At 51.4% G+C, this 23508-nt stretch overlaps 1 protein-coding gene and 1 non-coding gene across 2 annotated transcripts; one reads left to right on the top strand and one right to left on the bottom strand.

The window, feature by feature from the left end:
- Positions 1 to 6095: 6095 nt before the first annotated feature.
- Vps18 (VPS18 core subunit of CORVET and HOPS complexes) lies at positions 6096 to 16273 on the bottom strand. The gene is made up of 5 exons (XM_075961816.1): positions 15859 to 16273; positions 14514 to 14655; positions 11787 to 11878; positions 9800 to 11670; positions 6096 to 7572 (listed from the first exon to the last, which is right to left on the bottom strand). The coding sequence occupies exons 1-5, from the start codon at positions 15947 to 15949 to the stop codon at positions 6847 to 6849; spliced, it is 2922 nt and encodes a 973-aa protein (XP_075817931.1). The 5' UTR covers positions 15950 to 16273; the 3' UTR covers positions 6096 to 6846.
- A 2164-nt stretch (positions 16274 to 18437) lies between these two features.
- Positions 18438 to 18539, top strand: LOC142845268 (U6 spliceosomal RNA). Its single transcript, XR_012909837.1, has one exon. It is a non-coding gene; the product is annotated as a U6 spliceosomal RNA (small nuclear RNA).
- The last annotated feature ends 4969 nt before the right edge of the window (positions 18540 to 23508 follow it).

Genomic DNA, 23508 nt, shown 5'->3' with positions numbered 1-23508 from the left:
TGTGATGACAAATTTAGACTGATTGCTTTTAGGAAAAAGCCAAGAAACCCTAAAAAATAAAAGCAAAAATTCCACTCGGAAACCAAAAGGGAATTATTTGATTGTGAAACCAAGGGCCTAGAGACGCAGCCCTGTTTAACATGTAACATATCAAGGGACCTTACAGTTCAGAGGATACAGGGAGGGACGGGGCTCTGTCTGCTGCTCCTGTCTTGTCTGGGATAAGGATCGAAGTGGGCAGAACACTTAGGGAGATGCCTGCTGTTAGGAGAATCCACGGCAAGCAAGCAACAGCCAAGTGTCTACGCCAAAAGGCCTCATCGGCTGGTGTGGGGAGCTTCGCCATTGGAGGTTCTAGCTGGATTATGCCGGAAAGCACAGGAAAAGATGTGCCCTAAATTGGGATTTGGGGACAACTCAAGTTCCAGCCTTTAGGGTCATGGCCAAAAACAGAAGGTAGAAGAGAGGACATCTTGAATTCGGCCTATAGCAGAACCAAGAGTCAAAGATCAAAGAGGGACAAGGGGGACTTCCTGAAGCTCTCAGGGGAGTGCCTGTCAGACAGCCTGTTGTGCAAGTTCTGGGCCGACAGCACACAGGCTGGCAGAGGGGCTGGGCCTGGTCAGTGGCCAGAGTGATACTTGCCCAGCCCCCTGTGCTTCTCTAGGAACCCAAGACCCCGCTGCCCTTGGGAGCATTCCTATGCCACTGCAGGGCTGCATCCGCATGCCTGAGAGAATCCTCATCCCGCTCTGGAATTTCTCTTTCCTAGAGTCACCCTTTTACGAGAAGCCTTGAGGGCCTTCCCAATTGAGCCTCTTTTGGGATAAGAGTGTCTGTGATGCAAGAGCTGCTGTGGACTCGAGAAAAGGGGCACCCTGGACTGCTAAGGTACCAAGCTCCGGACTAACTGTCCAGATGTGCTTCGTGCCCAGGGAAGCTTCCCATCGGCTCTTGGAGGTCTATTATATCTTCATCTTGCAGGTGAAGAGATGGTTCCGGGGGTGTGGCTAGGCCAACGGCTGACAAACCCAGGGAGAAGCTTACCCTCACTCTTTCCAGATCACCTCTCGGTCGGTCCCTCACTCCCTATCTCTCTGCTCAAGCCTTTTCAGCTGGTGATGGAATGAGTATGGTGAGATGGCTCCGTGGGGAAAGATACTCGTCATCAAGTCTGATGATCTGCATCTGATTCCCAGGACTCACTTGGTGGGAGAACTGACTTCTTCCTACAAATTGTCCTCTGACCTCCACATAGGCTTCAAGGTGTGTGCGCGCTCGTGTGCATACAATACACACATACATACACACAATAAATAAATGTAATTTTAAAAAGATTTAAGAAAAGGCAGTGGTGGTGCATGCCTTTAATCGCAGCACTTGGGAGGCAGAGGAGGCCAGCCTGGTCTATGGAGCAAGTTCCAGGACAGCCAAAGGCTACACAGAGAAACCCTGTCTCAAAAACAAACAAAAAGAAAGGAAGGAAAGGATGGAAGAAAGGAGGAAGAAAGGAAAGAAGGAAGGAGGGAGGAGAAAGAAAGGAGGAAGGAAGGAGGGAGGAAGGAGGGAGGAGGAAGAAAGGAGGAAGGAAGGAGGGAGAAAGGAGGAAGAAAAGAAGGAAGGAGGAAGAGAGGAAGAAAGGAAGGAAGGAGGAAGGAAGGGAGGGAGGAAGGAAAGAGGAAGGAGGAAGGAAGGAAGAAGGAAAAAGGAGGAAGGAAGGGAGGAAGGAGGAAGGAAGAAAGGAGGAAAAAAGGAAGAAGGAAGGAGGAGGAGCATTATAAAAGGCTCAGGACACAGCTAATCCATAACAAACATGGAATCTCATGGAGAAAGGCGAGGATCCTAGATCCAGTCTCCTGCCAGCCACCAATTTCTCCTCTTAGATTCAGCTTTTGTCAGTGGGGAGCTAGGAATGGCAGCTCAGTGGTTTCCAAACCCATACAGACTAGAGTTGGGAAGGAGAGGCCACGCCAGAGGAATAGGAGGCATGGACACCCCATCCTGGCTTCCACCGGATACTAACGGATCAATTTCAGGTGTTATATGGATGCAGAAAACCCTTTTGAAGTAGAGTCCCCATAACACTACGGTCTCTGGCTAAGGTTTCACAGTTCTAAGCTTCTGAGAGCCAGGATCAGGATGAGTTCTGGGTTGGGGATATGGTAAAAGAGGTGGGCTAGACCATTTCTGGGTTTGAAGCCATGGAGAGGTGAGGGGAACAACAGCCTGGAACTGTGAGACTGGTCCATGGTAGGGAGTTAGGGGCACGAGTGAGCTGCTGAGATAATATGGCACCTGCCATGTGCCTGGGGAACACAAACAGACCTTTGACCACAGCAGCCTGGGAACCAGGAACAGCAACCACTGTCCTGGGAGTCACACTCGTACCCTTCTTCCTTTTTCTGCCCTGGCTTTTCTTTGTGGGCATCAGTTGCTGGCCACTGACCTGGGGCCACTCACCATCCTGTGACATCACAGTACGGGTACTGAGTGCTCAATTCAAAGGATCACTTGGAGGAAAACACTGAGCAAAGGCAAGCTTATTTGGTGAAGGAAGCCTCCCAGAAACGGGCATCTGGGGAGTGGAATCTACTGCCTCTCCGCCAGTCTCCCCTTTTGGAATCTGAGCAGCAGAATGGTGCCCCTCTCCTGGTGACTTACATATCCTCTCCATGCTCAGGTGTCGGAGGAAGCAGAGGGCTGGAGATGCCCGAGCATCAGAGCCACTCAGTGGCATCCTCCTGTCTCACAGCCCTCCAGGCTGCTTCTGACGCTTGTTTATCCTCAACCTGCTGCAGGGACAGCCTCGCTCCCAAGGAGCAAAGCTGCCAGCAGGGTCTTTTGTGGTTCTGCTCCCGTGTGGTACTGCCTAGGGGCCCCACCATGGGGGCAACAGATGGACCTATGGTCTCTACAAAACAATGGTGGGGGAGGGGCCCTGGCATCGTCTGCCCCAAACAGGAAGCTGGGACTGAGCTTCAAAGGACTGGCAGGGCCAAGGGGCTGAGTGGTAGAGCCAGTGCCAGGACTGGAGGCTGCATGAATTGCTTGCTGCCCTCCGGCCTTGGGATGCCCAGGCCAGTAGCACGGGTGAAGCCATGGTGGCCAGGGCAGCTGGGATTTGGGCAAAGGATGGCTTGCACTCCCAGGACAGTAGCCTCTGGCCTGGCAGCAGGTTGGGAAGAGGGTCTTAGAAGGCTGGGTTTTGCCCCAGCTCAGCTGCCACGTTCCAGTGAGGTTGCAAGTTGTTCTGTTCCTCTAGCAAGCAACCATGAGGGGTAGGGCTGGCACCAGGCCGGCTGCCCACTCCCTGGCTCCTGCTCCCAGCTGCTCTGCTCAGAGCCTTTTCCTCTCCACTTCCTGTTCACACAGGGGGGGGCGGGAAGTGGAGGGAGGAAGTTAGAGGGTGGTGTGGAGGGGGGGCCCATTGAATAAAAGGAATTAACCGTTTCCCTCCTCTGACCTCTGGGAATTTCCGCCTGTGAAAGTGTCTCGAAGAATCAGTAGTGCTGGGGGAGTGGAGAGGAGGTGTGCCCCCTCTTGCCCCCTCCCCCCACCCAGTGGTGGTCGGGCCAGATAAGTCCCTCTGGGCCCCTAACCTTTTGTTTCCCCGGCGCCAGGGGACGGGGAAAGCAGCGTCAAGGGCAGCCAGGAGGTTGGTGGCCTCGGAGCCCCCTCCCAACCAACAGAGTTGGTGCCAGGCCCTGGCCTGAGACCTGAGCCTTATAGGGGAGGGGCAGGAACCAGAGAATTGGTAGTCGCGGAGGAATGAGCTCACACCCAGGCTGGCCAGGTTGAGTTCTGCACCCTCGGTGCCTGGGCTAGTGCCCTTGGCCAGTGTGTTTTGGAGACGGGAGGGAGGGCAGCTGCACAGGGGGCCTAGGCCTCTGGGTGGGCACACCCTCCAATAGCCACAATCCTTAGGAGCTCTGGTAGACAGCCGTGCGGTCCAGACGCCAGTCCACAGCGCCCCCTAGCGCCTGGGGGCAGCTGGACGAGGCGGCCCCTAGGGCCCTGTGAAGGGCGGGCCTCAGGAAGCACCTGCTGCCCAGGACTAGCGGCCGCCCAGCATCTCCCCCAGGTGGCTTCCTTGTTTACAAGCCTCCTGCCCTGGCCCTAGCGTCACTGCCTGTGGCCACTCCTCCTATTTCCAGTGATGGCTCCAGAAGCTGCTCATTCATCTTGGCCCCTGCCCACACAACTGCTCCCTCCTCTCTCCCTTTGGCCCCTCCCCAGGCTTAGGGCCAGAGCCCCGAGGGCCTTCTCTCTACTCTTCATTCCAAGCCTAGCTCGGTTTCCAGGGATCTAAGAGCTGTGGCTTCCCGTTGCCCTGACTCACCGGAACCCTGTTCTGTCAGTGCCAGGGAAGACTGGGGCCTTTTCCCAGGAAAGAGGAAGCAGCCTAGGACCAGATGGGCCTCTTTAGGATAAGACAGAAGGGGCAGGGACGTCCCAGGCTGCTTCAGCCAAACCCTTTGGGAGAAGGGAGCAATAGGGCAGTGTTTGTTTAACATGTATTAGGGTCCCATTATGTACAAAGACAGCAGTTCCAAGCTGTTTCGTCTGAGCCACCAGTAAGCAATCCGTTTGGGGGTAGAGAAACCAAGATTTTATTCTCAGTGCCCCCTGATCCTGTGAGCAGGGAACCTCTCTGCTGTCTCCTGTTTTATCTAAGTGTGAAGGCGCCTAGGCCACATGGGAAAGAGATAGAATTCTCCCAGGTCCTCCTCGAAGAGGCCAATAGGACTAGGATGCCCTCTGCAAAGCCCCCACCCTTGCTCCTGGAAGACAGGATCCTTGGAAGTCACTGGGCTGGCAGAGGCCAGAGGAGGCCCTGTTGTTCTAGGGGTCAGGGACAGGAACACTACTGTTCATCCATCAAGCCAGACAATGCTCCATGAACACCTGTGCAGGGGGCAAAGGCTGTCTCCAGAAGCCTAACTCCAGAACATCCTAGGACACAGCTTCGGGCCCCAGCTTAGAAGACAAGCTTAGGAGCTGAGTAAAGACAAAGTCACAGGAGCAAGATAAGGAGAGAAGAGATCAAATGCCACGGAGCCTGATAGTAGCTATAGATAGCAAAGCCACGCCCAGGCTGGCAGAGCTCCAATCTGTCAGAGTAGTAAACAAAATACAGAATGTGTAAGAGTCACTGGAGAGAACGGGGACTTAAGGCCCTGTACAAGCCAGCTACAGGCTACACCCCGTCCAAGGATCAGGGAACACTGCCGTAGGGGCAGAAGGAAGAGCAGGAGGAAGGGGTGGTGCAGAACACTACCTCTGGGCGCCACACAGCTGCTGCACTCTTATACCCACAACGGCTGTGACCGCTGACCTCACACCCACACAAGATCAGCACAGGAGCCGGGAGGTGGTGGCAGAGGCAGGTGCATCTCGGTGAGCTTGAGGCCAGCCTGGTCTACAGAGTGAGTTCCAGGGCAGCCAGGGCTGTACGGTGAAATCCTGTCTAGAAGAACAGGTGACAAGGACTGACGGGGGAGGAGGAGGCACTTTCTCATTCTCTGGTTCGGTGCCTGTGTTCCTGTAACCATCCCTAACGAAAAACAGGGGAACACAGGCTATCACTACAGCCACACGTATGCATGCCTGCACACAAACATAGACACAAGGGTAGAAGAGGGGAGGACTAGTTGGGAAGAAGAAGGGATCAGTGGGAGTGGGGGGGATTAGAGAAAGCAACGGGAGAGGAGGTGACTGTGACCCAAGGAACCCACATTATATAACATATGCTATTAAAAAACACAGAAAAATAATTCAGGGCAGAGAATCGTGCTCGGGCAGTGGGGACTTCTAGAAGATTCTTACAACTAGGAAGGGAACAACCGAGGAAGCATTAATATGACCGATGCAAGAAGTCATTGTCCCAAGGTGCTGGCATTGGGTGAATTCTGAGAGCAGCAGCGCCACCTGCTGGCCAAATGGAGAAAAGCTTAGGATGTAAACTCTCCCTGAGCCTTACAGTCAGAGGATAGAGGGAAACAAGGATAGAGGGAAACAAGGAAGCAAGTACAATCTGGAAAGACTGTCCCGTCTCACCCCAGTGAAAGACCACATGCGAAGACTAGCGGGGGAAGTCCTTTTTTTAAAATTTTATTTGGGCCAGGGTCATACTACTGTAGCCTTGGCTGGCCTAGAACTCATTGTATAGACCAGACTGGTCTTGACCGCATAGAGATCCTCCTGTTTCTGCCTCCGGAGGGTTGGGATTAAAGGTGTGCGCCACCACACTCATCGCAGGAGGCCCTCTTGTGGCACCCCAGCCCCTCCTGGCATCAACACGAAGCCATGGAGTCCGGAGCCACCACTTAGAGCAGATGATTTAATGCTCTCCACTTGGTACCACGTCCGCTGGTCCTGGGTTTGCCTTCAGGCTCGGGACAACCCCACAGCGGAGCGCCAGTCCCTCCCAGTCACACCAGTATCTGCACGTGCCCACACGAGCATGCTTGGCCTCAGTACCACCTCCACAGTGCCCGGGGACGCCTGGTTCAAACAGAAGAGGGAGGGCTGGAGGCCCAGAGGCCAGAGCGGCACAGAAAGGCGGGCTGCTCAGTCCAGGTGAACACGTCAGGGTGGAGCAGGAACCAAGGGGCCGTCAGATATAGGGGGCTAGACAGATCATGTGACCTCTCCAGGGCTCACGGGCTGCCTGGGGGAGGAACCGCTCTAAGGCAGGTCTGAAACCTCAGGGCAGCAGCCTGAATCCCACAACCCCACAATCACAGGCCCCGCAGTCTCAAGGACTGAACACCAACCAAAGTAAGGCCTTCTCCGGAGGGTCTGGCAACTGCATCCCTGCCTGTCCTCCCACAAGGGGACCCCTCCCTACAGCCAGCTGCGGTGTTCCTCCTCATAGTGCTGGGGGTCAATGAAGGGCCGGTCAATGGAACGGATCATCAGCTCCCCACAGTACACACACTCTGCAGCGACCAGTTCGTCCAGGTCAGCCTTGAGTTGCTCCCGGCTGGGTCCCCCAGCTGAAGCCCCAGCTTCGGCCTCTTTGGCCTTGGCCGAGCCTTTGGTGGGAGGAGGGGCAGCCCCAAGCTTGCGCTGTAGCTCCTCAAGCTTGGCCTGCTTGTAGGCAGGAAGGCCGGGCCTCACGGCCTGCAGGAGACAGTCGGCATGGAACATGTGGCCACAGAGGAACAAGTAAAAGGGTCGGTTGAGCAGAGGGAAGTCACAGGTGGAGCACTTGTCCTGAGGCTCCACAGTGCCATAGCGTCCCCGCAGCTCCTGCAAGTCTCGGCGGATCCGCTGGGCACTGGCCGTGGCCTCCTCCATCTCCCGCTGCAGCTCCTGGATGTGGTGGTTGTAGGCCTTCAGGGAGCTACAGATGGCCTCCTTGAAGTGGTCGATGGTGACGAAGTCAGGGAAGAAGGGCAGCACGTCCTCGATCTTGAGCAGGGGGCAGCTGGCCAAGCAGGCCATGGCTGTCTGCACATCCTCCTCCTCCTGCACCACGTGCCGGGCGATCTTCAGCCACAGCTTCTTGCGCAGTTCCTCATCCTCCTCGGGCAGGTCTGCACACTGCTTGGCCAGGTCCACATCCACCTGTGGAGAGACCGTGGGCGTCAGGGTCAAGCCCTCCCCATCTAGGATCAGACTTCTGCAAAGAGAGACGGCCACAGAAACGAGGAGAGGGCGCAGGCAGGACGCTCTGCTCTCCGGGAAGCAAGAGGTACGACAGAAACCTCTACTGGTCTGTCCTGTCACAGCTACAGAGAGGCTATTTTTGGTGGCAGGCCTCCAATTTTGGTGAATTTAATGATGATAATGTTGCATACCCACACCCCGGCACTCAGGAAGTGGAAACAGAATGCAGCCAAGTTTGAAGCCAGCCTGAGCTCTGGGAGACCCTGTCTTAAAAATCAAAACAAGTCATACGGGGAACTATTTGAGCTCTTGCTGCAATGTTCTAAATCCTGGGTTAAGGCTCAGCTTGAGGCCAGCCTGTGCTACACAGTGATTTCCTGATCAGTTTGGGGTACCTAAGGACACCTACAGAGTGAGACTCTGGGAAGATGGCCCTGCTCAGATCCCAGCGACCATATAACAAGCTGGGCGTGGTCCTGCACAGACCTGTAACCCTAGAGTTAGAGGGAGCGGAGGATGGGTGGAGGATATCTGGTAGTGTAGGATGTGTACGAGGGTGGATGGGGTTTGAGGGTTATCAGTGTTACCAAAACCCAGAATGCCTAGGTCCTGAGAGACCCTGCCTCGAAGGAATAAGGCAGAGAACAATGGACGAGGCCAGCAGATGCCCTCCCCGGGCGTCCACACGTGCACCTGCACAAACACACCAACAACCATCTTTCAGGATTTGAAAGATGTAAGTTAGCATCTTTTCTCTGCTAATGTGTGTATCGGGCACAACATGCTTATGAGTGCTTATTTTAGTTTATTTACTTGTTGGTACCTGTGCTGGCCAGAAGAGGCCATCAGATCCTCCTGAACTGGAGTTACAGGTAGCTGGGAACCACATGGGTGCTGGGAACCAAACCCAGGTCCTCTGCAGGAGCAGCTACTGCTCTTAACCTCTGAACCATCTCTCCAGCCCCTACTGATTATTATTATTACTTGAGACAGCGGTGGCTCACTATGTAGCCCAGGCTGGCCCAGAACTCACTGTGTAGCCACTATAATCAGCTCCTGAATGCTTTATTCACACAATACTAACTCATATCATAAGGTAAAAAATACTTTTAGCCGGGTGGTGGTGGAACATGCCTTTAATCCCAGCATTCAAAAGGCAGAGGCAAGAGGATCTGAGTTCAAGGCAAGACTGTGGTCTATAGAGCAAGTTACAGAACAGCCAGGGCTACACAGATTTGTAGCTACAGGCTTATCTACACAGGTCTGTCTCAAAAAACAAAACAAAACAAAACAAAAAATACTCTTAACATTACCTTCACAAACTTTTATAATTTTTTCTTTTATCATAATTATGGCGGGAGGGAGATGTGTGCAGGCGGAGAACAACTTTGGCAGTCAGTTCTCTCCTTCCACTCTGGGCTCTGTGGGTAGAACTCAGGTGATCAGGTTTGTATAGCAAGAGCTTTCACCCGCCCATCCAGTGTGCTGGCTCGTTACCACCATTTAACGGGTAATCTAAGGCAGGGCAGGGCTCAGATACCAGCCCCAAATCACAGAGCAAGATGATGAAGTCAGAATTCAAACCCTGAGGTCCTAGTATGTGTTCTTTCTTCCTTTTCCAACATGGGGTCTGGGGAGATGACTTCAGCAGTTAAGAGCACTGGCTGCTCTTCCAGAGGACCAAGATTCAATTCCTAGCACCCACATGACACTCCAGTTCCAGGGGATATAGTTCCCCCACTCATACATGCAGGCAAAATGCCAATCTGCGCTGAGTAGTGGTGGTGGTGCACACCTTTAATCCCAGCATTCAAGAGGCAGAGGCAGGAGGATCTCTGTGAGTCTGAGTCCAGACTAGTCTACAAGAGTGAGTTCTATGGCAGCCAGGGCTACACAGAAAAACCCTATCTCGAAAACCAAAAAAAAACCCCAAAAAAATCAGGTTCTCACTGTGTAGCCTAAACTGGCCTCAAACTCATGATTCTTCTGCCCTAACCTCCCAAGTGTTGGGATTACAGGCAACAAACACACACCTCAAATTCAGCTTTCAGTCTGAGTTTTAACTTCTACACTACAGCAGTTCTCTGGCTGAGAAGCCAGCAAGCATCAGCCTTACCTCCCCCAGCCTTTCTGCCTCTAACTTACTCCTCTCTGGGTCCCTCTCCTGGATGAGGACAAGATTTACCTGCAGGGCCAGGTCCACAGCTTCTTCATACAGCTCCAGCACCTTATAGACGTGAACACAAGCGCGGTGGTGACCATGCTCGGCACAGAGTCGAAGTGCGTACTTGAGGTCATAATGCACGCGGTGCGGGCTGGCCCCAGCTTGCTCCAGGTAGGCCAGCAGCGAGGCTGGCTGGCCACGGGCATACAGCGACAGCAGGTAGTTGTGAATGGCTTGCTCAGTCTCCCCGAGGACATTCACGCAGAATTCCATATAGCGGATGGCCTGGCTCACCTGCTGAGCCTCACCACCCTGGCTATAGTTCACCAGGGCAGGGATGAGCTGCCGGGCGTCCAGGCGGCTGCCCATCTCAATCCAGGCATCCACTAGCTGGCGGGGTATATGTCGGATGAGGATGGGTGAGAATTTGTAGAAGAGCTGGGGGTCACGGTGGCCCGCAAGGACAGCCAGGGCCTCCTCATAGGCCTCGTGCTGGCAGTGGTAGGCCACCACCCGTTCATAGTCCTGCATGATCACTGCGAAGTACACCATATGCTCCGTGTCCCCATGACTGGCGAGCAGCTCGTGGATAGAGGCCCGGCTGGCAAAGAGCCACTCCTTGTGCCGAGGGCTACTGAGAAAGGTGCGGAAGCACTCCCGGGTATCCCGGTAGAGATTCAGAGCATCCGGGTCACCCTGCAGGGCACCAAGCCGGCTCAGGTAGAGCTCCGTCAGCCAAGTGGTTAGCAGTGTGGCCTGGGTACGCTCCGTTGGCTTCAAGCCGGCCAGTTTCCGCTGTAGAAACTCGGCCAGTGCCTCTTCTTGATGGGCCTCCAAAAACTTGAGGGCAATCTCCTCGAAGTAGCTCTGGGTCAGAGCATAACAGCGGGCGCTCTCCAGGTAGCGGTGCTGGCGGAAGCAGAAATCGGCCTCTCGGGCCAGGACTGTGTCCAGACAGTCTGGCCGCTCTCGACAATACTCTTTGGCCAGGTCAAAACGGTTCATGTCCAGGTACGTGCGCCAGACATCCCGGGCTTCGCGCTGCACGTGGTACCGGAAGACCGCACGCTCAGTGTAGGCCCAGAGGTGACCTGTGGATGAGTCCTTCACCATGTGCCTCAATGGTCCAAACTTCTCCAGGAAGTGATCCCGAAGTACCACCTGCCCTGTCAGGGTACACACAGCCTCCACCCGGTCTGCCAGCAGCAGCAGAAAATGAAACTGGGTCAAGACGATGGCTAGGGGTGGACTGGCCCCAGGCCCGACCCCCGCTGGATATTCCCACACCCGCTCCTCACTCAGCAGCGAATCAGGACGCCCGCAGTCCAGGGAGCCATATAGCACACCGTCTCCCATCATCCAGGCGAAGGCACGAGGCGCAGAGCGTAACTTGGGGGTATAGAAAGCCAACTCGCTATACCCCAAATTGCTAGGAAACTCACGGAATGGGGGCGGGTGGTCCGTATAGGCAGCAAAGAGGCCTGAGAAGCCCTGGGCTTCAGCATCGTCTACCGCGCGGCTTATGAACTGGAAGAGGCGCTGCCGAGTGGTGGCGATGACAAAGCCTCGCCCATCAGGGCCGCGCTCAGCCTCAAGGGAGCACACGGGTGCAGGACCCCCTTCTTCATTTAACACATACAGTGGCCGGAAGTAGAGATCCGGGGCGGGGCCAAAAAGGCCACCTTCACTTGCGGAGAGCTCTGCTTCAAAGATCTGTCCTTGGGCTGTGCCGACCAGGATGGGCCCAGTGCTGTTCTCATTGCCCAGGGCTTTGTTCCAGCCTACACTTTCCACCAACTGCCCCTTCCAGCGTGCCAATGGCCGGACCTTCTGCCCATTCCGGTTCATATAGAGGACCTCGGTGCTGCTCAGAGCAACCAGCAGGTGAGAGCCTGGAGTGGATGGAAAAGTACCTGAGTGGATACTGTGTTTTCCTCCCTGGTCAGATCCCACCCCTCCAGGCACGCACGCTCTCAGGAGCCCCCCTCAGATCTCCGACACCACCTACCAGTGTGGTCCAGGAACATCTTGTGAACTTTGGCATCATCCTTGCGCCCCAGTTCCACACGGTTGGGTTCACTTGCCTTGCCCAGGTCAATGCTGTAAGGTCAAGGGTCACAGTGTCAATCTCAAACAGGGAAGTCCCCTCTACATTTACATTATGTATTTGGTGTATATAAGTTGTGCATGAATGTATGGAAGTGTGTACAGGAACCCGTGGAAGTCAGAAGAGGGTGCTGGATCCCCTGGAACTGGAGTTACAGACAGCTTGAGCCGCCATGTGGGTGTTTGGAATCTAAGCCAGGTCCTCTCTGCATGAGCAGTAAGCACTCTTAACCACTGAGCTGTCCTCCAGCACCTGGGCAGTTCCTTTTTATATCACAGACTTGAAAGCTTTTATTACAAAAACATCTTCACGCTGCTATTTGTAACTTGACTTTCTCAGTTTATACTTTATGAAGTTTATAGTAACCAATAAATAAAGCTTTCTTTCTTTTTTCCCCCAAGACAGGGTTTCCTCTAACAATTCTGACTGTCCTGGAACTCACTTTATAGGCCAGGCTGGCCTCGAACTCACAAAGATCCGCCTGCCTCTGCCTCTGAAGTTCTGGGATTAAAGATGTGTGCCACTTCCTGACTTAAAGGTTTTGTTCTTTTAAATTGCTTTTAATTTTCTTATTGCACTAATTTATTTACTGTGGGGGGAGGTGCACATGTATAATGGAAGTCAGAGGACAACCTGTGGGACCCAGTTCTCGCCTTCCACCAGGATACAGGTCCTAGGATTGGGGTCAGGTTGGAAGGGCTGGCAAGAAGCACCTTTACTGGCTTAGCTATGTTTCTGGCCCTCAATGTTTTTAATAATTGCATGTCATCCCACTTTATAGCCGAATTATAATTTAGCCACTATTTCCTTATCTGTGGGCATTTAGTTCTCAGGTCATTTTTCTTACTACAAGTAATGCCGTGATCAATATTCTTGAGTCAGTACCCCTTCAAATGGCTACTTTTCTTTTTTTATATTCATTCAAATTATGACTGAATATAACTTATAGACTTATTTATTTTTATTTTTGTATTTTTTTGTTTTTTCGAGACAGGGTTTCTCTGTGTAACAGGCCTAGCTGTCCTGGAACTCGTTTTGTAGGCCAGAACTCACGGAGATCCACCTGCCTCTTCCTCCCGAGTGCTGGAATCGAAGGCGTGCACCACCATCGCCCAGTTTGTTCTGAGACAAGGTTTTTCTGTGTACCTGGGCTGCCCTGGAACTAGCTCTGTAGACCAGGCTGGCCTCAAAGATCTGCCTGCCTCTGTCTCCTGAGTACTGGGATTAAAGGCGTGCACCACCACTGCCTGGCTAGTTTTTTTTTTTTAATAAAAATAATTAAATTGTGTGTGAACACGTTCATGTCTGTGTGTGCGTGTGCATGTGTGCACACGTGCCATGGTGCATAAGATGAAGGTACAGGGCAACTTGCAGTAGCCATTTTTCTCCTTCTCCCATGTGGATCTGATGCTCTAGGTTATGTAACTAAGGTGGTGAGGCTTGGCAGCAGGCCTAGTTAAGCCAGTCCAGATGTTTTAATTTTTTTTCTTTTTTTTGGTTTTTTAAGATAGGGTTTCTCTGTAGCTTTGAAGCCTGTCCTGGAACTAGCTCTTGTAGACCAGGTTGGCCTCAAACTCACAGAGATCCATGAGCCACCATGTGGAAGCTGGAAATTGAACTCAGGACCTCTGAGCCATCTCTCCAGCTTCCCCAGAATAGTTTATAACAAATAAATATAGTGTATAACAAAACTCATTTTATTTAATCATGTGTGTGTGCAGAAGTACTCACAGAGGCCAGAAGAGGGTACTGGACCCCCTAGACCTAGAGTTATAGGCAGCTGTGAGATTCTCAGTGTGGGTGCTGGGAACCAAAGTCCAGTCCACTTTATTTTTTGAGACGGGGTGTCCCACTGAAGCTGGAGCTCACCAATTTGGTCATACGGGCTGGCTTGCAAGCTCCCAGCATTCACCTCTCTGATCCACTCCAGAGTGTGGGCAAATGTACACACTGCCAAGTGCAGCTTTTTTCCATGGGTTCTCAAGTTTACAAAGCAAGCAGTTACTGCCTGACCCCAGCCCAGAAGTTCTTTCTGGGTGCACTGCCTGAGGGTATTGTTTACCCTCCCCTTTATTCTAAATTGTCTTCTTATTAGCGTATAAGGGGTTTATCTGCTTATTCTTTGGTTTTCTGAGACAGGTTCTCACGTAGCAGCCCAGAACAAGCTCCCAATCCTCCTTGTCAGCCTCCCTAGTGCTGAGATTACAGGCACATGCCACACACTGAAATCTGTCTGAAACAGGGTCTCACATAGCCCAGGTTGGCTTCAAATTCACTATGTAGCCAACGATGCCCTTGAACTTCAGCTCCTCCTGCCTCCCACCTCTCAAGTATGTGATTACAGGTGTGCACACCACACCTGGTCTCAGCTACACTGAGCATCTAATGAAGGACTCGGCCAGTACTCAGCCACGGAGCTCCAGCCTCGGCCTTCGTATGTACAGCATTTTATTTCCAGTGCTGGGAATCAAACCCAGGCCTCAGAAATGCCAGGTACCCTATCACTAGTTGTTATAAGAACTGTTCACGCTGGGAAAGAATAGGGTATCTCCTGACTATGTACTGTTTCACTTTCCAAGTGCAGAGGAGGACCCCGGTCAGGTAAAAGTCCCCACGTCTGTCTATTACCGGAGCAGCGTATCCTTGCCCAGGCTCATGCAGAGCTGATTACAGGAGACCACAAGGCTGGTGATGCGCTCTACTGGAGTGAAGTCTATGCGCTGCTTCGTGAAGATGGGCGCTTCCTTCTCCAGCTGCGCGTTTACAAACCCTGCAGGGTGGGAGGGAAGAAAAAGACTGACGTCCAGAGAAAGGGGCGGGGCAGCCCAGAACCCCTAAGAAACAACAGTTACCTGACACTCTTCTACTTCCCAAGTTCGGGTTGGGTTTTTTGTTTGTTTGTTTGGTTGGTTGGTTTTTCAAGACAGGGTTTCTCTTTTCTCTGTGTAACAGTCCTGGCTGTCCTGGAACTCCCTCTGTAAACCAGACTGGCCTGGAACTCACAGAGATCCGCCTACTCTGCCTCCCGAGTGCTGGGATAAAAGGCATGCGCCACCACTGCCCAGCTAACTTCCCAAGTACATTCCTGCTCGCGGGATTTTAGTTAACGAAGGGCTCGACATTCATTCTCTGGTTGTCTTCCCAGTAAGGGCCTGGGCTCTTCTCCACTTGTGACTTTAGCAGGGACTGGTTCTCTGCAGCTGAGATGAGGCTGTATCATGGTGTGCTTATTCCAGTGGTAAGGGGGGGGGGGGTATGAGGGACGGTTTGGGCATGCTCCCCTACTGGTCTTTAGCTCACCAATTCCAAGAGAACTAAAGTTGCCCCTTCCTCCCAGTCCACACAGTAACATGGCTCAGGGAGTCTCCATAAGTAGAGCGTTCTGGGGACTCGACCCCATTAGCACTGCGCACAGACTGCAGCTGTTTTCTCGCTACTCAGATGCAATATTATCACAGCACAGGGCCAACTCAGCTCTCCTGTCCTTAAAAATGACACCTACGCTCTACACTGCAGCCAGCTTGACCCAAGGCCACTCATCTCCACCGTTCCTATCCAGTGACAAAATTCCCGTTAAACTTGAACCTCCTTCCACAAGTTCTGTGCTCATTCCCGCCCTCTCTGCTTCCCCGAGAAAAAGTCTGGTGGGAAAAAACACACACTCACAGAACCAGACACCAGGGGAAGAAGCCTCGAACCTATTTTCAGTTCTCTCAAAAACCAAACTGTAGCCTGGTAGGCAAGTACTTCCTCATCTGAGCCCCAGTTCCCTCTTCTGAAGGACCTTCAGAAGTAGTGGTAGGGCCTAGATCACGCGGCCGCTCCTGTGGCTCTTTCAAACTTCGACAACGGACAAGAGGGGGGATGAAGAGCGCCTGGGGCGTAGATCCTGAACGCACGTCCCATGCTCTTGAGCCGGCCTCCCCGCAAATGCTAGCGAAACTGAAAGGGGCAGTGGCAGCCTCTTACTTACCAGAATGGGGGATGCCCACAGTAGGGCAACCAGTCTGCAAGACGGCCGAGCGGGACAGTGAGTCCTCATACTCATCCAGGATGGACGCCATAGTATTGGAGCCAGAGTTTCCCTTCCTCCACTCCCAGGTCCTTAGGTCTGGGGGTCACAACTGGGACCCCTGTCGTCCTGGCTTTGCAAACTGTGACTCCCCAGCGTCTGACAGATCCGGGGAACCTTTTAAAAATTCTGAGGCCCTTTTCTATTTCACTGTTTAGAACGATAAGACTGAGGAGCCCCCACTAGAATCTGGCGCAGTTTTGCACCCCAGCTCTAGTCCCAAGAGATTATACACTCCCCTTAGCAGATCCTAGGTGATCACAACCTCGCCCAGGCAGCTCAGCTGACTCTCGTGCCCGTGACGCGTGCTTATGACGTGCTTCCGGAGTCTCAGAAGCGAGTATTAACTGGAGCCGGGTGCACGGGAGCCTGCACGGCGGGGCGTGTCGGAGACTCGGGGCGGCGGGGGCGGAGCCAGCGCTGGGCCCGAAGCTACTCGAGCCCTCGCGGCCAACCCTGCTGCAGTTCCGCATCCAGGCGCTAGGGGGCAGCTCGAGATTTCCCTGCGGCGTCCAGCAGCAGGCTTTCGCGGATCTTAGGTTTCTGAAGTTTCGCTTCCTCAGATTGTCACTTAAAGGCTGTCTGTGCTGTCCTAGCCTCCCTTCCTCCACTCCCAGGGGCCCGCCAGCTTCCAGAAAGTAGCTGGATAGGTCAGAAGTGTGGCTTAGTGGCAAAGCCGTTGTCCAACGTGCATAAGACCTGGATTTTTTGTATCACCATAGAAAGAAAACCACACAAAATTTAATCTCCAGCACCAGGAAGACTGAGGCAGGAGGATTACTAAAGAGGATAATCTGGCCTACAAGGTGAGACCCTCAGAAGACAAAACAGGAGGAAAGAAATTAGCAAAGCAGTAGAGCTATTGGGAAAGCCATATGCCCGGTGATGTTGTAACCTCTGTCTCACAGTGGCTCCTTGGTGTTCGGGGAGGAGCAAGAGTCACAAGGAAAAGTGAAGCTCAGCTGGGGGTGCCAGGCTGCTTCCAGGCACCCGGCCAATTGAATGATGTTGACTGCACTTGTCTAGCATGTTGGAAAGCTTTGGGTTGATGCCCTAGTACCAGAAAAGGGAGAGAAAAGGGCATTCTATATAGTCATCAGGAAAATCCAGAGCAAAATCTATAAACCATGTGATGCTTGGGGGTGAGGGTGAGGGGAAGGGGAGTGGAGAAAACGGGGCTGACCGTGGGCAGATTGCGGAAGCTGTGGTATGGACCATTGAAGATTGTAGTTGGGACCGGGCGGTGGTGGCGCACGCCTTTAATCCCAGCACTCGGGAGGCAGAGGCAGGCGGATCTCTGTGAGTTCGAGGCCAGCCTGGTCTACAAGAGCTAGTTCCAGGACAGGAACCAAAAGCTACGGAGAAACCCTGTCTCGAAAATAAAAAAAAAATAAAAAAAAGAAGATTGTAGTTGGGGATAATCAGGCGTTGATACTAGAAAGATGGGGTGTTTGAACAGGACGGGAGACCTGAGCCTGAATAGTGACCGTGTGAACGAGAGTGGGCTGAGGGCTGATGGTAAGATGGGAGAGCATCTCAGAGGAACGCGTTATAGATGTAGTGACAGATGCAGCAGATGAGGGAAGGGTGCGGGGACAGCCAGACACCTGGCAGGTAGTGGTAAGGGGCAGAGAAGGAGCTGAATGAGGGGGTGGAGGTCATGTGACCGACCTTAAGAGCTGCTCAAAACACTTGTAGAGAAGCCCCAACACCACCAGTAACCTGCTCCAGGGCAGTCACCAATAGCTCACTAATGAATGCTTATTAGCAGTTGCATAATTGAACTCTCTCACATATGTTCCTACATTTTATTTATTTATATTTATTTATTTATTTATTTTGATTTTTCGAGACAGGGTTTCTCTATAGCTTTGAAGCCTGTCCTGGAACTCACTCTGTAGACCAGGCTGGATTCAAACTCACAGAGATCTGCCTGCCTCTGCCTCCCAAGTGCTGGGATTAAAGGCATGCACCACCACTGCCCAGCTTCCTACATTTATAAAATGAAAACAAAATCTCTTAATAGCGTGGTGAGTACAATCGGATATTTTATAATTGCTCTGTGCTTGTTTAGACAGCATTACTAATATCCGATATCAGACTGTTAAAATTCAGATCCAGGCCAAAAGGGTCAACCCCGACACTTGACAAGTCCGTGTAAGCGCTGCACCATGAAACACATCCTCGGCCTTAGATTTTCTATTCGGAATAGTTTTAGATTTAAATGAGTTGGGGGGGGTCTTACTTGGTAGAGGGCTTGTTTAGCTTCAGGAGATTAGACCCTTGACGCGGCATAAAGCTAGGTGTGGTGGTAGTCCCAGCAGTCAGAGGTGGAGTTAGAAGCTCAAGGTCAAAATTTAGAAGACACAGAGAGTGAGAGCAAGCAAGCAAGAGAGAGAGAGAGAGAGAGAGAGAGAGAGAGAGAGAGAGAGAGAGAGAGAACATGTATGTTTTGGTAGCACTAAAATACTGAAATAAATACTAAATAAATAAAATACTAATAGATTGAAATAATACAGAGAAGATTAACATGGTCCCTGTGCAAGAATGATTTGAAAGTTCCTGAAACATTCCGCATTTTAAAAAGAAAGGCTTTCTCTGTGTAACAATTCTGGCTGTCCTGCAACTCCCTCTGTAGACCAGGCTGGCCTCCAGCTCACAGAGATCCACCTGCCTCTGCCTCCCGAGTGCTGGGATTAAAGGTGTGCCCCATCACCGCCCAGCAAGAAAGGAGAATTTTAAAAAGAGAACAGAAGCTCTGTTCATCCTTGACTACATAACAAAGTAGAGGTCAGCCTGGGCTACGAGAACCCTTATTTAAAAACAGGGAGGGCTGCCAAGGTAGTCCAGAGGGTGATGTGCTTGCTGAGGAAGGGTTCCCACAGCAGCCATGTTAAAGCAAGTGTCTGGTCAGGTATGGTGACGCCCCTGACCCCAGCACTCAGGAGGCTGAGGCAGAGTGATTGACACGGCAGGCTCTGCACGATCTGAAATCTCAGCACCCTGAGACCAGACGGGTGGCTCCCCAGCGCCTGCTGTCCAGGCCATCAGGCAGAGTGAGCTCCAGGTTCAGGGAGACATCTCAGTTTAAACATAAAGCAGAGGCAGGCAGAGCTCTGTGAGTTCAAGGCCAGCCTGGTCTACATTGTAAGTTCTAGGCCAGCCAGGGCTACATGCAAGACACTGTCACAAAAACAAACAAGCAAACAAAAAGTTCCCTTGGACATGCCTGAAAGGGTAGAGGCCTCACCTGTGTGAAGCCCAGCACTGAAAACACGAAACTGTCAATAGCAAAACGGGCCGAATGTCAGACTGTTAATTAGCAAGCAGGGGAGAAAAGATAACAAAACGATGAACTGATTACCTTTGTGTAGCCTGCAATTCCTTTTTACCTTAAAAATATACATGTTGTATATTTTGCTTTTTGGGACAGAGTCTCATGTGTCTCGGGCTGACTTAGAACTCGTCACGTAGCCCAGGATGGCCTGGAACTTATCAGGTATCCATCAAGGATGACCTTGAATTCCTGATGCTTCCACTTAGCTAAGGGCTGTGATATAAGCATGTGCCATATGTCCAGTTTATTTGTTTTTGCTGCTGTTTTTTGAGACAGGGTCTTACACTGTAGCTGAAGCAAGCCTCAAACTCACGGCAATTCTCCTCTCTCGACCTCCTGAATGCTAGCACTGCGGGCCTGAACCACAAGGCCAAACCTCAGGCCTTATTATTATTTTTCTTAAATTTACTTTTCTTTCTCCCTCTTCATCATCACTTTTTTATTGCCATTTTTTAATTTTTTTAAGATTTATTTATTAATTATGTATTCAGCATTCTGCTTGCATGTGTCCCTGCAGGCCAGAAGAGGGCACCAGATCTTATTACAGATGGTTGTGAGCCACCATGTGGTTTCTGGGAATTAAACTCAGAACCTCTGGAAGAACAGTCAGTGCTCTTAACCTCTGAGCCATCTCTCCAGCCCCCGGCTGTTTTTAATTTAAATTAGGGGACTAGTGAGATGGCCAAGATGTTAAGAGCACTTGTTGCTGTTTCAGAGAAACTGGGCCCTGAGCCCAGCACCCATATGGTGGTTCATAAGCATCTGTAACTCTAGTTCCAGGGTATCTGATGCCTTGTGAACATACATTCATCTGGGCAAAATATTCCTACACAATAAGCTTAAATACATTTTTAAAAATTAGTGTCATTTATTCATTTTGTGTGCACGGGAGGGGGGTGGATCAGGGCATGTGCAGCAGTGTGCTCGAAGTCGTGGAGGACAGCTCATGGGGACAGGTTCTCTCCTTCCACCATGTGGAATCCAGGGATCCACCTCAGGTCATTCGGCTTGTATCAAGTGCCTTCCCCCCATTTACTGGCTGAAACCATCCTTTAGGCCCAAGGATCAACAGAAGACAAACCTGCTCGCTCATTCTGAGGCTGAGCCTTCATCCGAGAAAGCCAGCCCTGACCGAGAGAATGTTACCGTAAGCGTCCACTCTCATAGAGCATATGGCATATGTGTGGACCCCATTCTAAACGCTCCCAGTAAGTGAGCTCACCCTAAAGCTCACTTTAGGGAGAAGGCACTGGTGGAGGGAGAGGTTGAATTGGGCTGTCCTTGAACTGGGTACGTAGTGAGGGTTGACTTTGAACTCCCGATCTTCTAGCTTTTCCTCAGAGTGTTGTGGTTATAGGTATGAACCATGCCTAGTTAAGGGGATACTCTCTCAATATCCTCTTACAGATACTTTGAACATACAATGGCAGAGAATAGGCGTCATCGTTCAAAAAAGGGAGGAAGCAGGGCAAATGAAGGATACTAGACCAAAGCAAGACTGAAACCCAGCAGGGCAAGCTCCAGATTCTGTAGTTCCGTGTCCACTGTCAAAAGGCTTAGACGGCTCCACCCTTCTGGCCCTGCTACCTACAGCATAGTTCTGTCTCTTGGGCTGACTCTACTCCCTAGCACAGTACTCCCTAGCAGGCCTCTTGCAGCTCCCGTGTCCCCAACATCTTGGAGCCTTCAGTACAATCCAGGCCTCCTTTTCACAGCTTCCTGAAACAGCCTCTCAGGGCTAATATGTATGTAACCCTGCTACCTACTTGGCCTCCACAGCTCTCCCTGACTGTGGAGGGATATTCCACAACCCCTTTTCTCTTTTATCCCTCGTGATTCTAAAGCCAGAGCCACGTGAGCAACACTGCCGTGTTCTGCCGCTGGTTCTGGATCCCATTTCCAGCGGCCTTAGTTTGCTGTTGCTTTTTAGAAGCAGAAAATTCCATGAGCTTTTCCTTTTCACAAGCTGGAAGCTTCTCTGGGTAGAGTCTTGCTCCGAGGTCACCTGTCCTTAGACCGTTCCCAAGCCTTCATCTTCCTCATTCACACCACTCAAGGTTCAGTCAGACTGATGAAGTTTAGGTGGGAAGAGGGAACCTCAGCTGAGGAATTGCTCTCACTAGATTTGTCTGTAGAACCAGGCATAATGCTATATGCCTATTATGAAATACTTTTGATTATACTTTGAAAAGATATGTCACTGTTACTGGTATAGGATGGAGGTATAGGTGGGACTTCCAGACAGAGAGCTCTGGGAAGAAGAAGGGGGAGTCAATAGTCGGATACAGAGGAAGCAGGACGTGCGGGAGGAGAGGTAAAAGCCATGGGCTATGTGTCAACACATAGATGAATAGAAATGGGTTAATTTATGTTATCAGAGCTAGTTAGAAACAAGCCTAAGCTAAGGTCAAGCTTTCATAATTAAAAATAAGTCTCCATGTTGTTTTTTTGTGAGCTAGAGGCACAAAGAAAAATCTGTCTACACATGCCTTTAGTCCCAACACTTGGGAGGCAAAGGTAGGTGGGTCTCTGTGAGTTCGAGGCCAGCCTGGCCTACATAGCAAGTTCCAGGCCAGTCAGAGATACATAGTGAGATCTTGTCTGAGAAAGAAAAAAAAAGCAAACTGGACCAGTCATGGGGATGAGCCAATACGCAGTGCTCCGTGACCAGAGACTGCTCTTTCGTTCCCGGACACCCAGACCCGAATAACCACACAGAAACTGTATTAATTACAGTACTGTTTGGCCTATTAGCTCAGGTTTCCTTTTTTTTTTTTTTTGGTTTTTCAAGACAGGGTTTCTCTGTAGCTTTGGTGCCTGTCCTGGAACTAACTCTTGTAGACCAGGCTGGCCTTGAACTTCCAGAGATCCTCCTGCCTCTGCCTCCCGAGTGCTGGGATTAAAGGCATGCGCCACCAAGACCTGGTTAGCTCAGGCTTCTTATTAACTAACTCTTACATCTTTAATTAACTCATTTCTTTTAATCTGTGTATCACCACGAGGCTCTGGCTTGCCGGTAAGGTTCTGGCATTCTGGCATCTTTCTCCTTTGGCAACTTCATGGCATCTCTCTGACTCCACCCACTTTCTCTCTGTATTTCTTCCAGTCTGGCTATATTCTGTCCTGCTATAGGCTGAAACAGCTTCTTTATTAACCAATGGTAATAAAATGTATTCATAGCTCACAGAGGGGAAATCCCATATCAGTGCTCCTCCATGGTCCCTGTTCAGTTCTTTCCTCCAGGTTCCTGTGTTGAGTTTCTGCCCTGGATTCCCATGGTGATGAACTGTGACATGGAAAAATAAGCCAGATAAATCCTTTCCTCCTCCAACTGCATCTGACTGTGGTGTTTACCATAGCAATAGAAAGCAAACTAGGTCATGGACCTCTTTTCAGGCTGGAGATACCACTCAGTTGGTAAAATATGCAAAAGCTGGACCCTGCGGTGTGCCTAGATCCTGCAGCATGCATGGACCCTGCAGCATGCATGGACCCTGCAGCATGCATCTGTAACTCCAGGGCTACTGGCGGGATAGACACGCAAATCCCTGCAGCTCACTGCCCAGGCATCCTAGACGAATCAGTGAGCTCCAGGGTTAGTGAGAGTCTTTGTTTCAAAGAAACAAGGTTAACAGTAATAGAAGATACTCAAGGTTGACCTCAGACCCCCACACAGGTGCACACACACCTGCGTGCGTGTCTGCATACACCCACGTGCATCCATGTACAACACACACACATTTCTCAGCTTCTTCCTCACCATTGCCATCAAATGAGAACATTTGATTTAGTGTAAACCCCAGAGATTTGACCAGATTCCAAGTGATAACTGGCCATGGTTCCAGAGAAGGCGTTAGGCCAGCGGAGCCAGTTGTGAAGGAAGAAGCAATGACAGATTTGGCTGTGTCGCGCGCGGCTTGGCTGTTTGGCCAAATGCCTGTGGTATAAAAGCCGTGACTGTCTGCTGGTCTTATCACCATCTGGCAAGCCATCACCATTCCTGCATTACATCATAGCTAGTAAACTCCTACCCTGTGGGATGCAGCTGGTCTGCGAAGGAAGCGCTCCAGAGCGTCCCCGCTCTCAAGTGGCTTCAGGTTAATAGCGGCATGAGGTGGGCTCCCAGGAAACATGGAGTGACCTCTAAACCAGTGGCTAGGCGGTACGTTCGGACAACTGCTCATAATCCTGCCATTCAGCAGTAAGGACAAAAC

The sequence above is a fragment of the Microtus pennsylvanicus genome, chromosome 2, assembly GCF_037038515.1.
Source record: "Microtus pennsylvanicus isolate mMicPen1 chromosome 2, mMicPen1.hap1, whole genome shotgun sequence".
In the NCBI taxonomy this organism is placed as follows: domain Eukaryota; kingdom Metazoa; phylum Chordata; class Mammalia; order Rodentia; family Cricetidae; genus Microtus; species Microtus pennsylvanicus.
The sequence above is the reverse complement of the archived record's forward strand: the minus strand, read 5'-3'. Positions and strand labels throughout refer to the sequence as shown.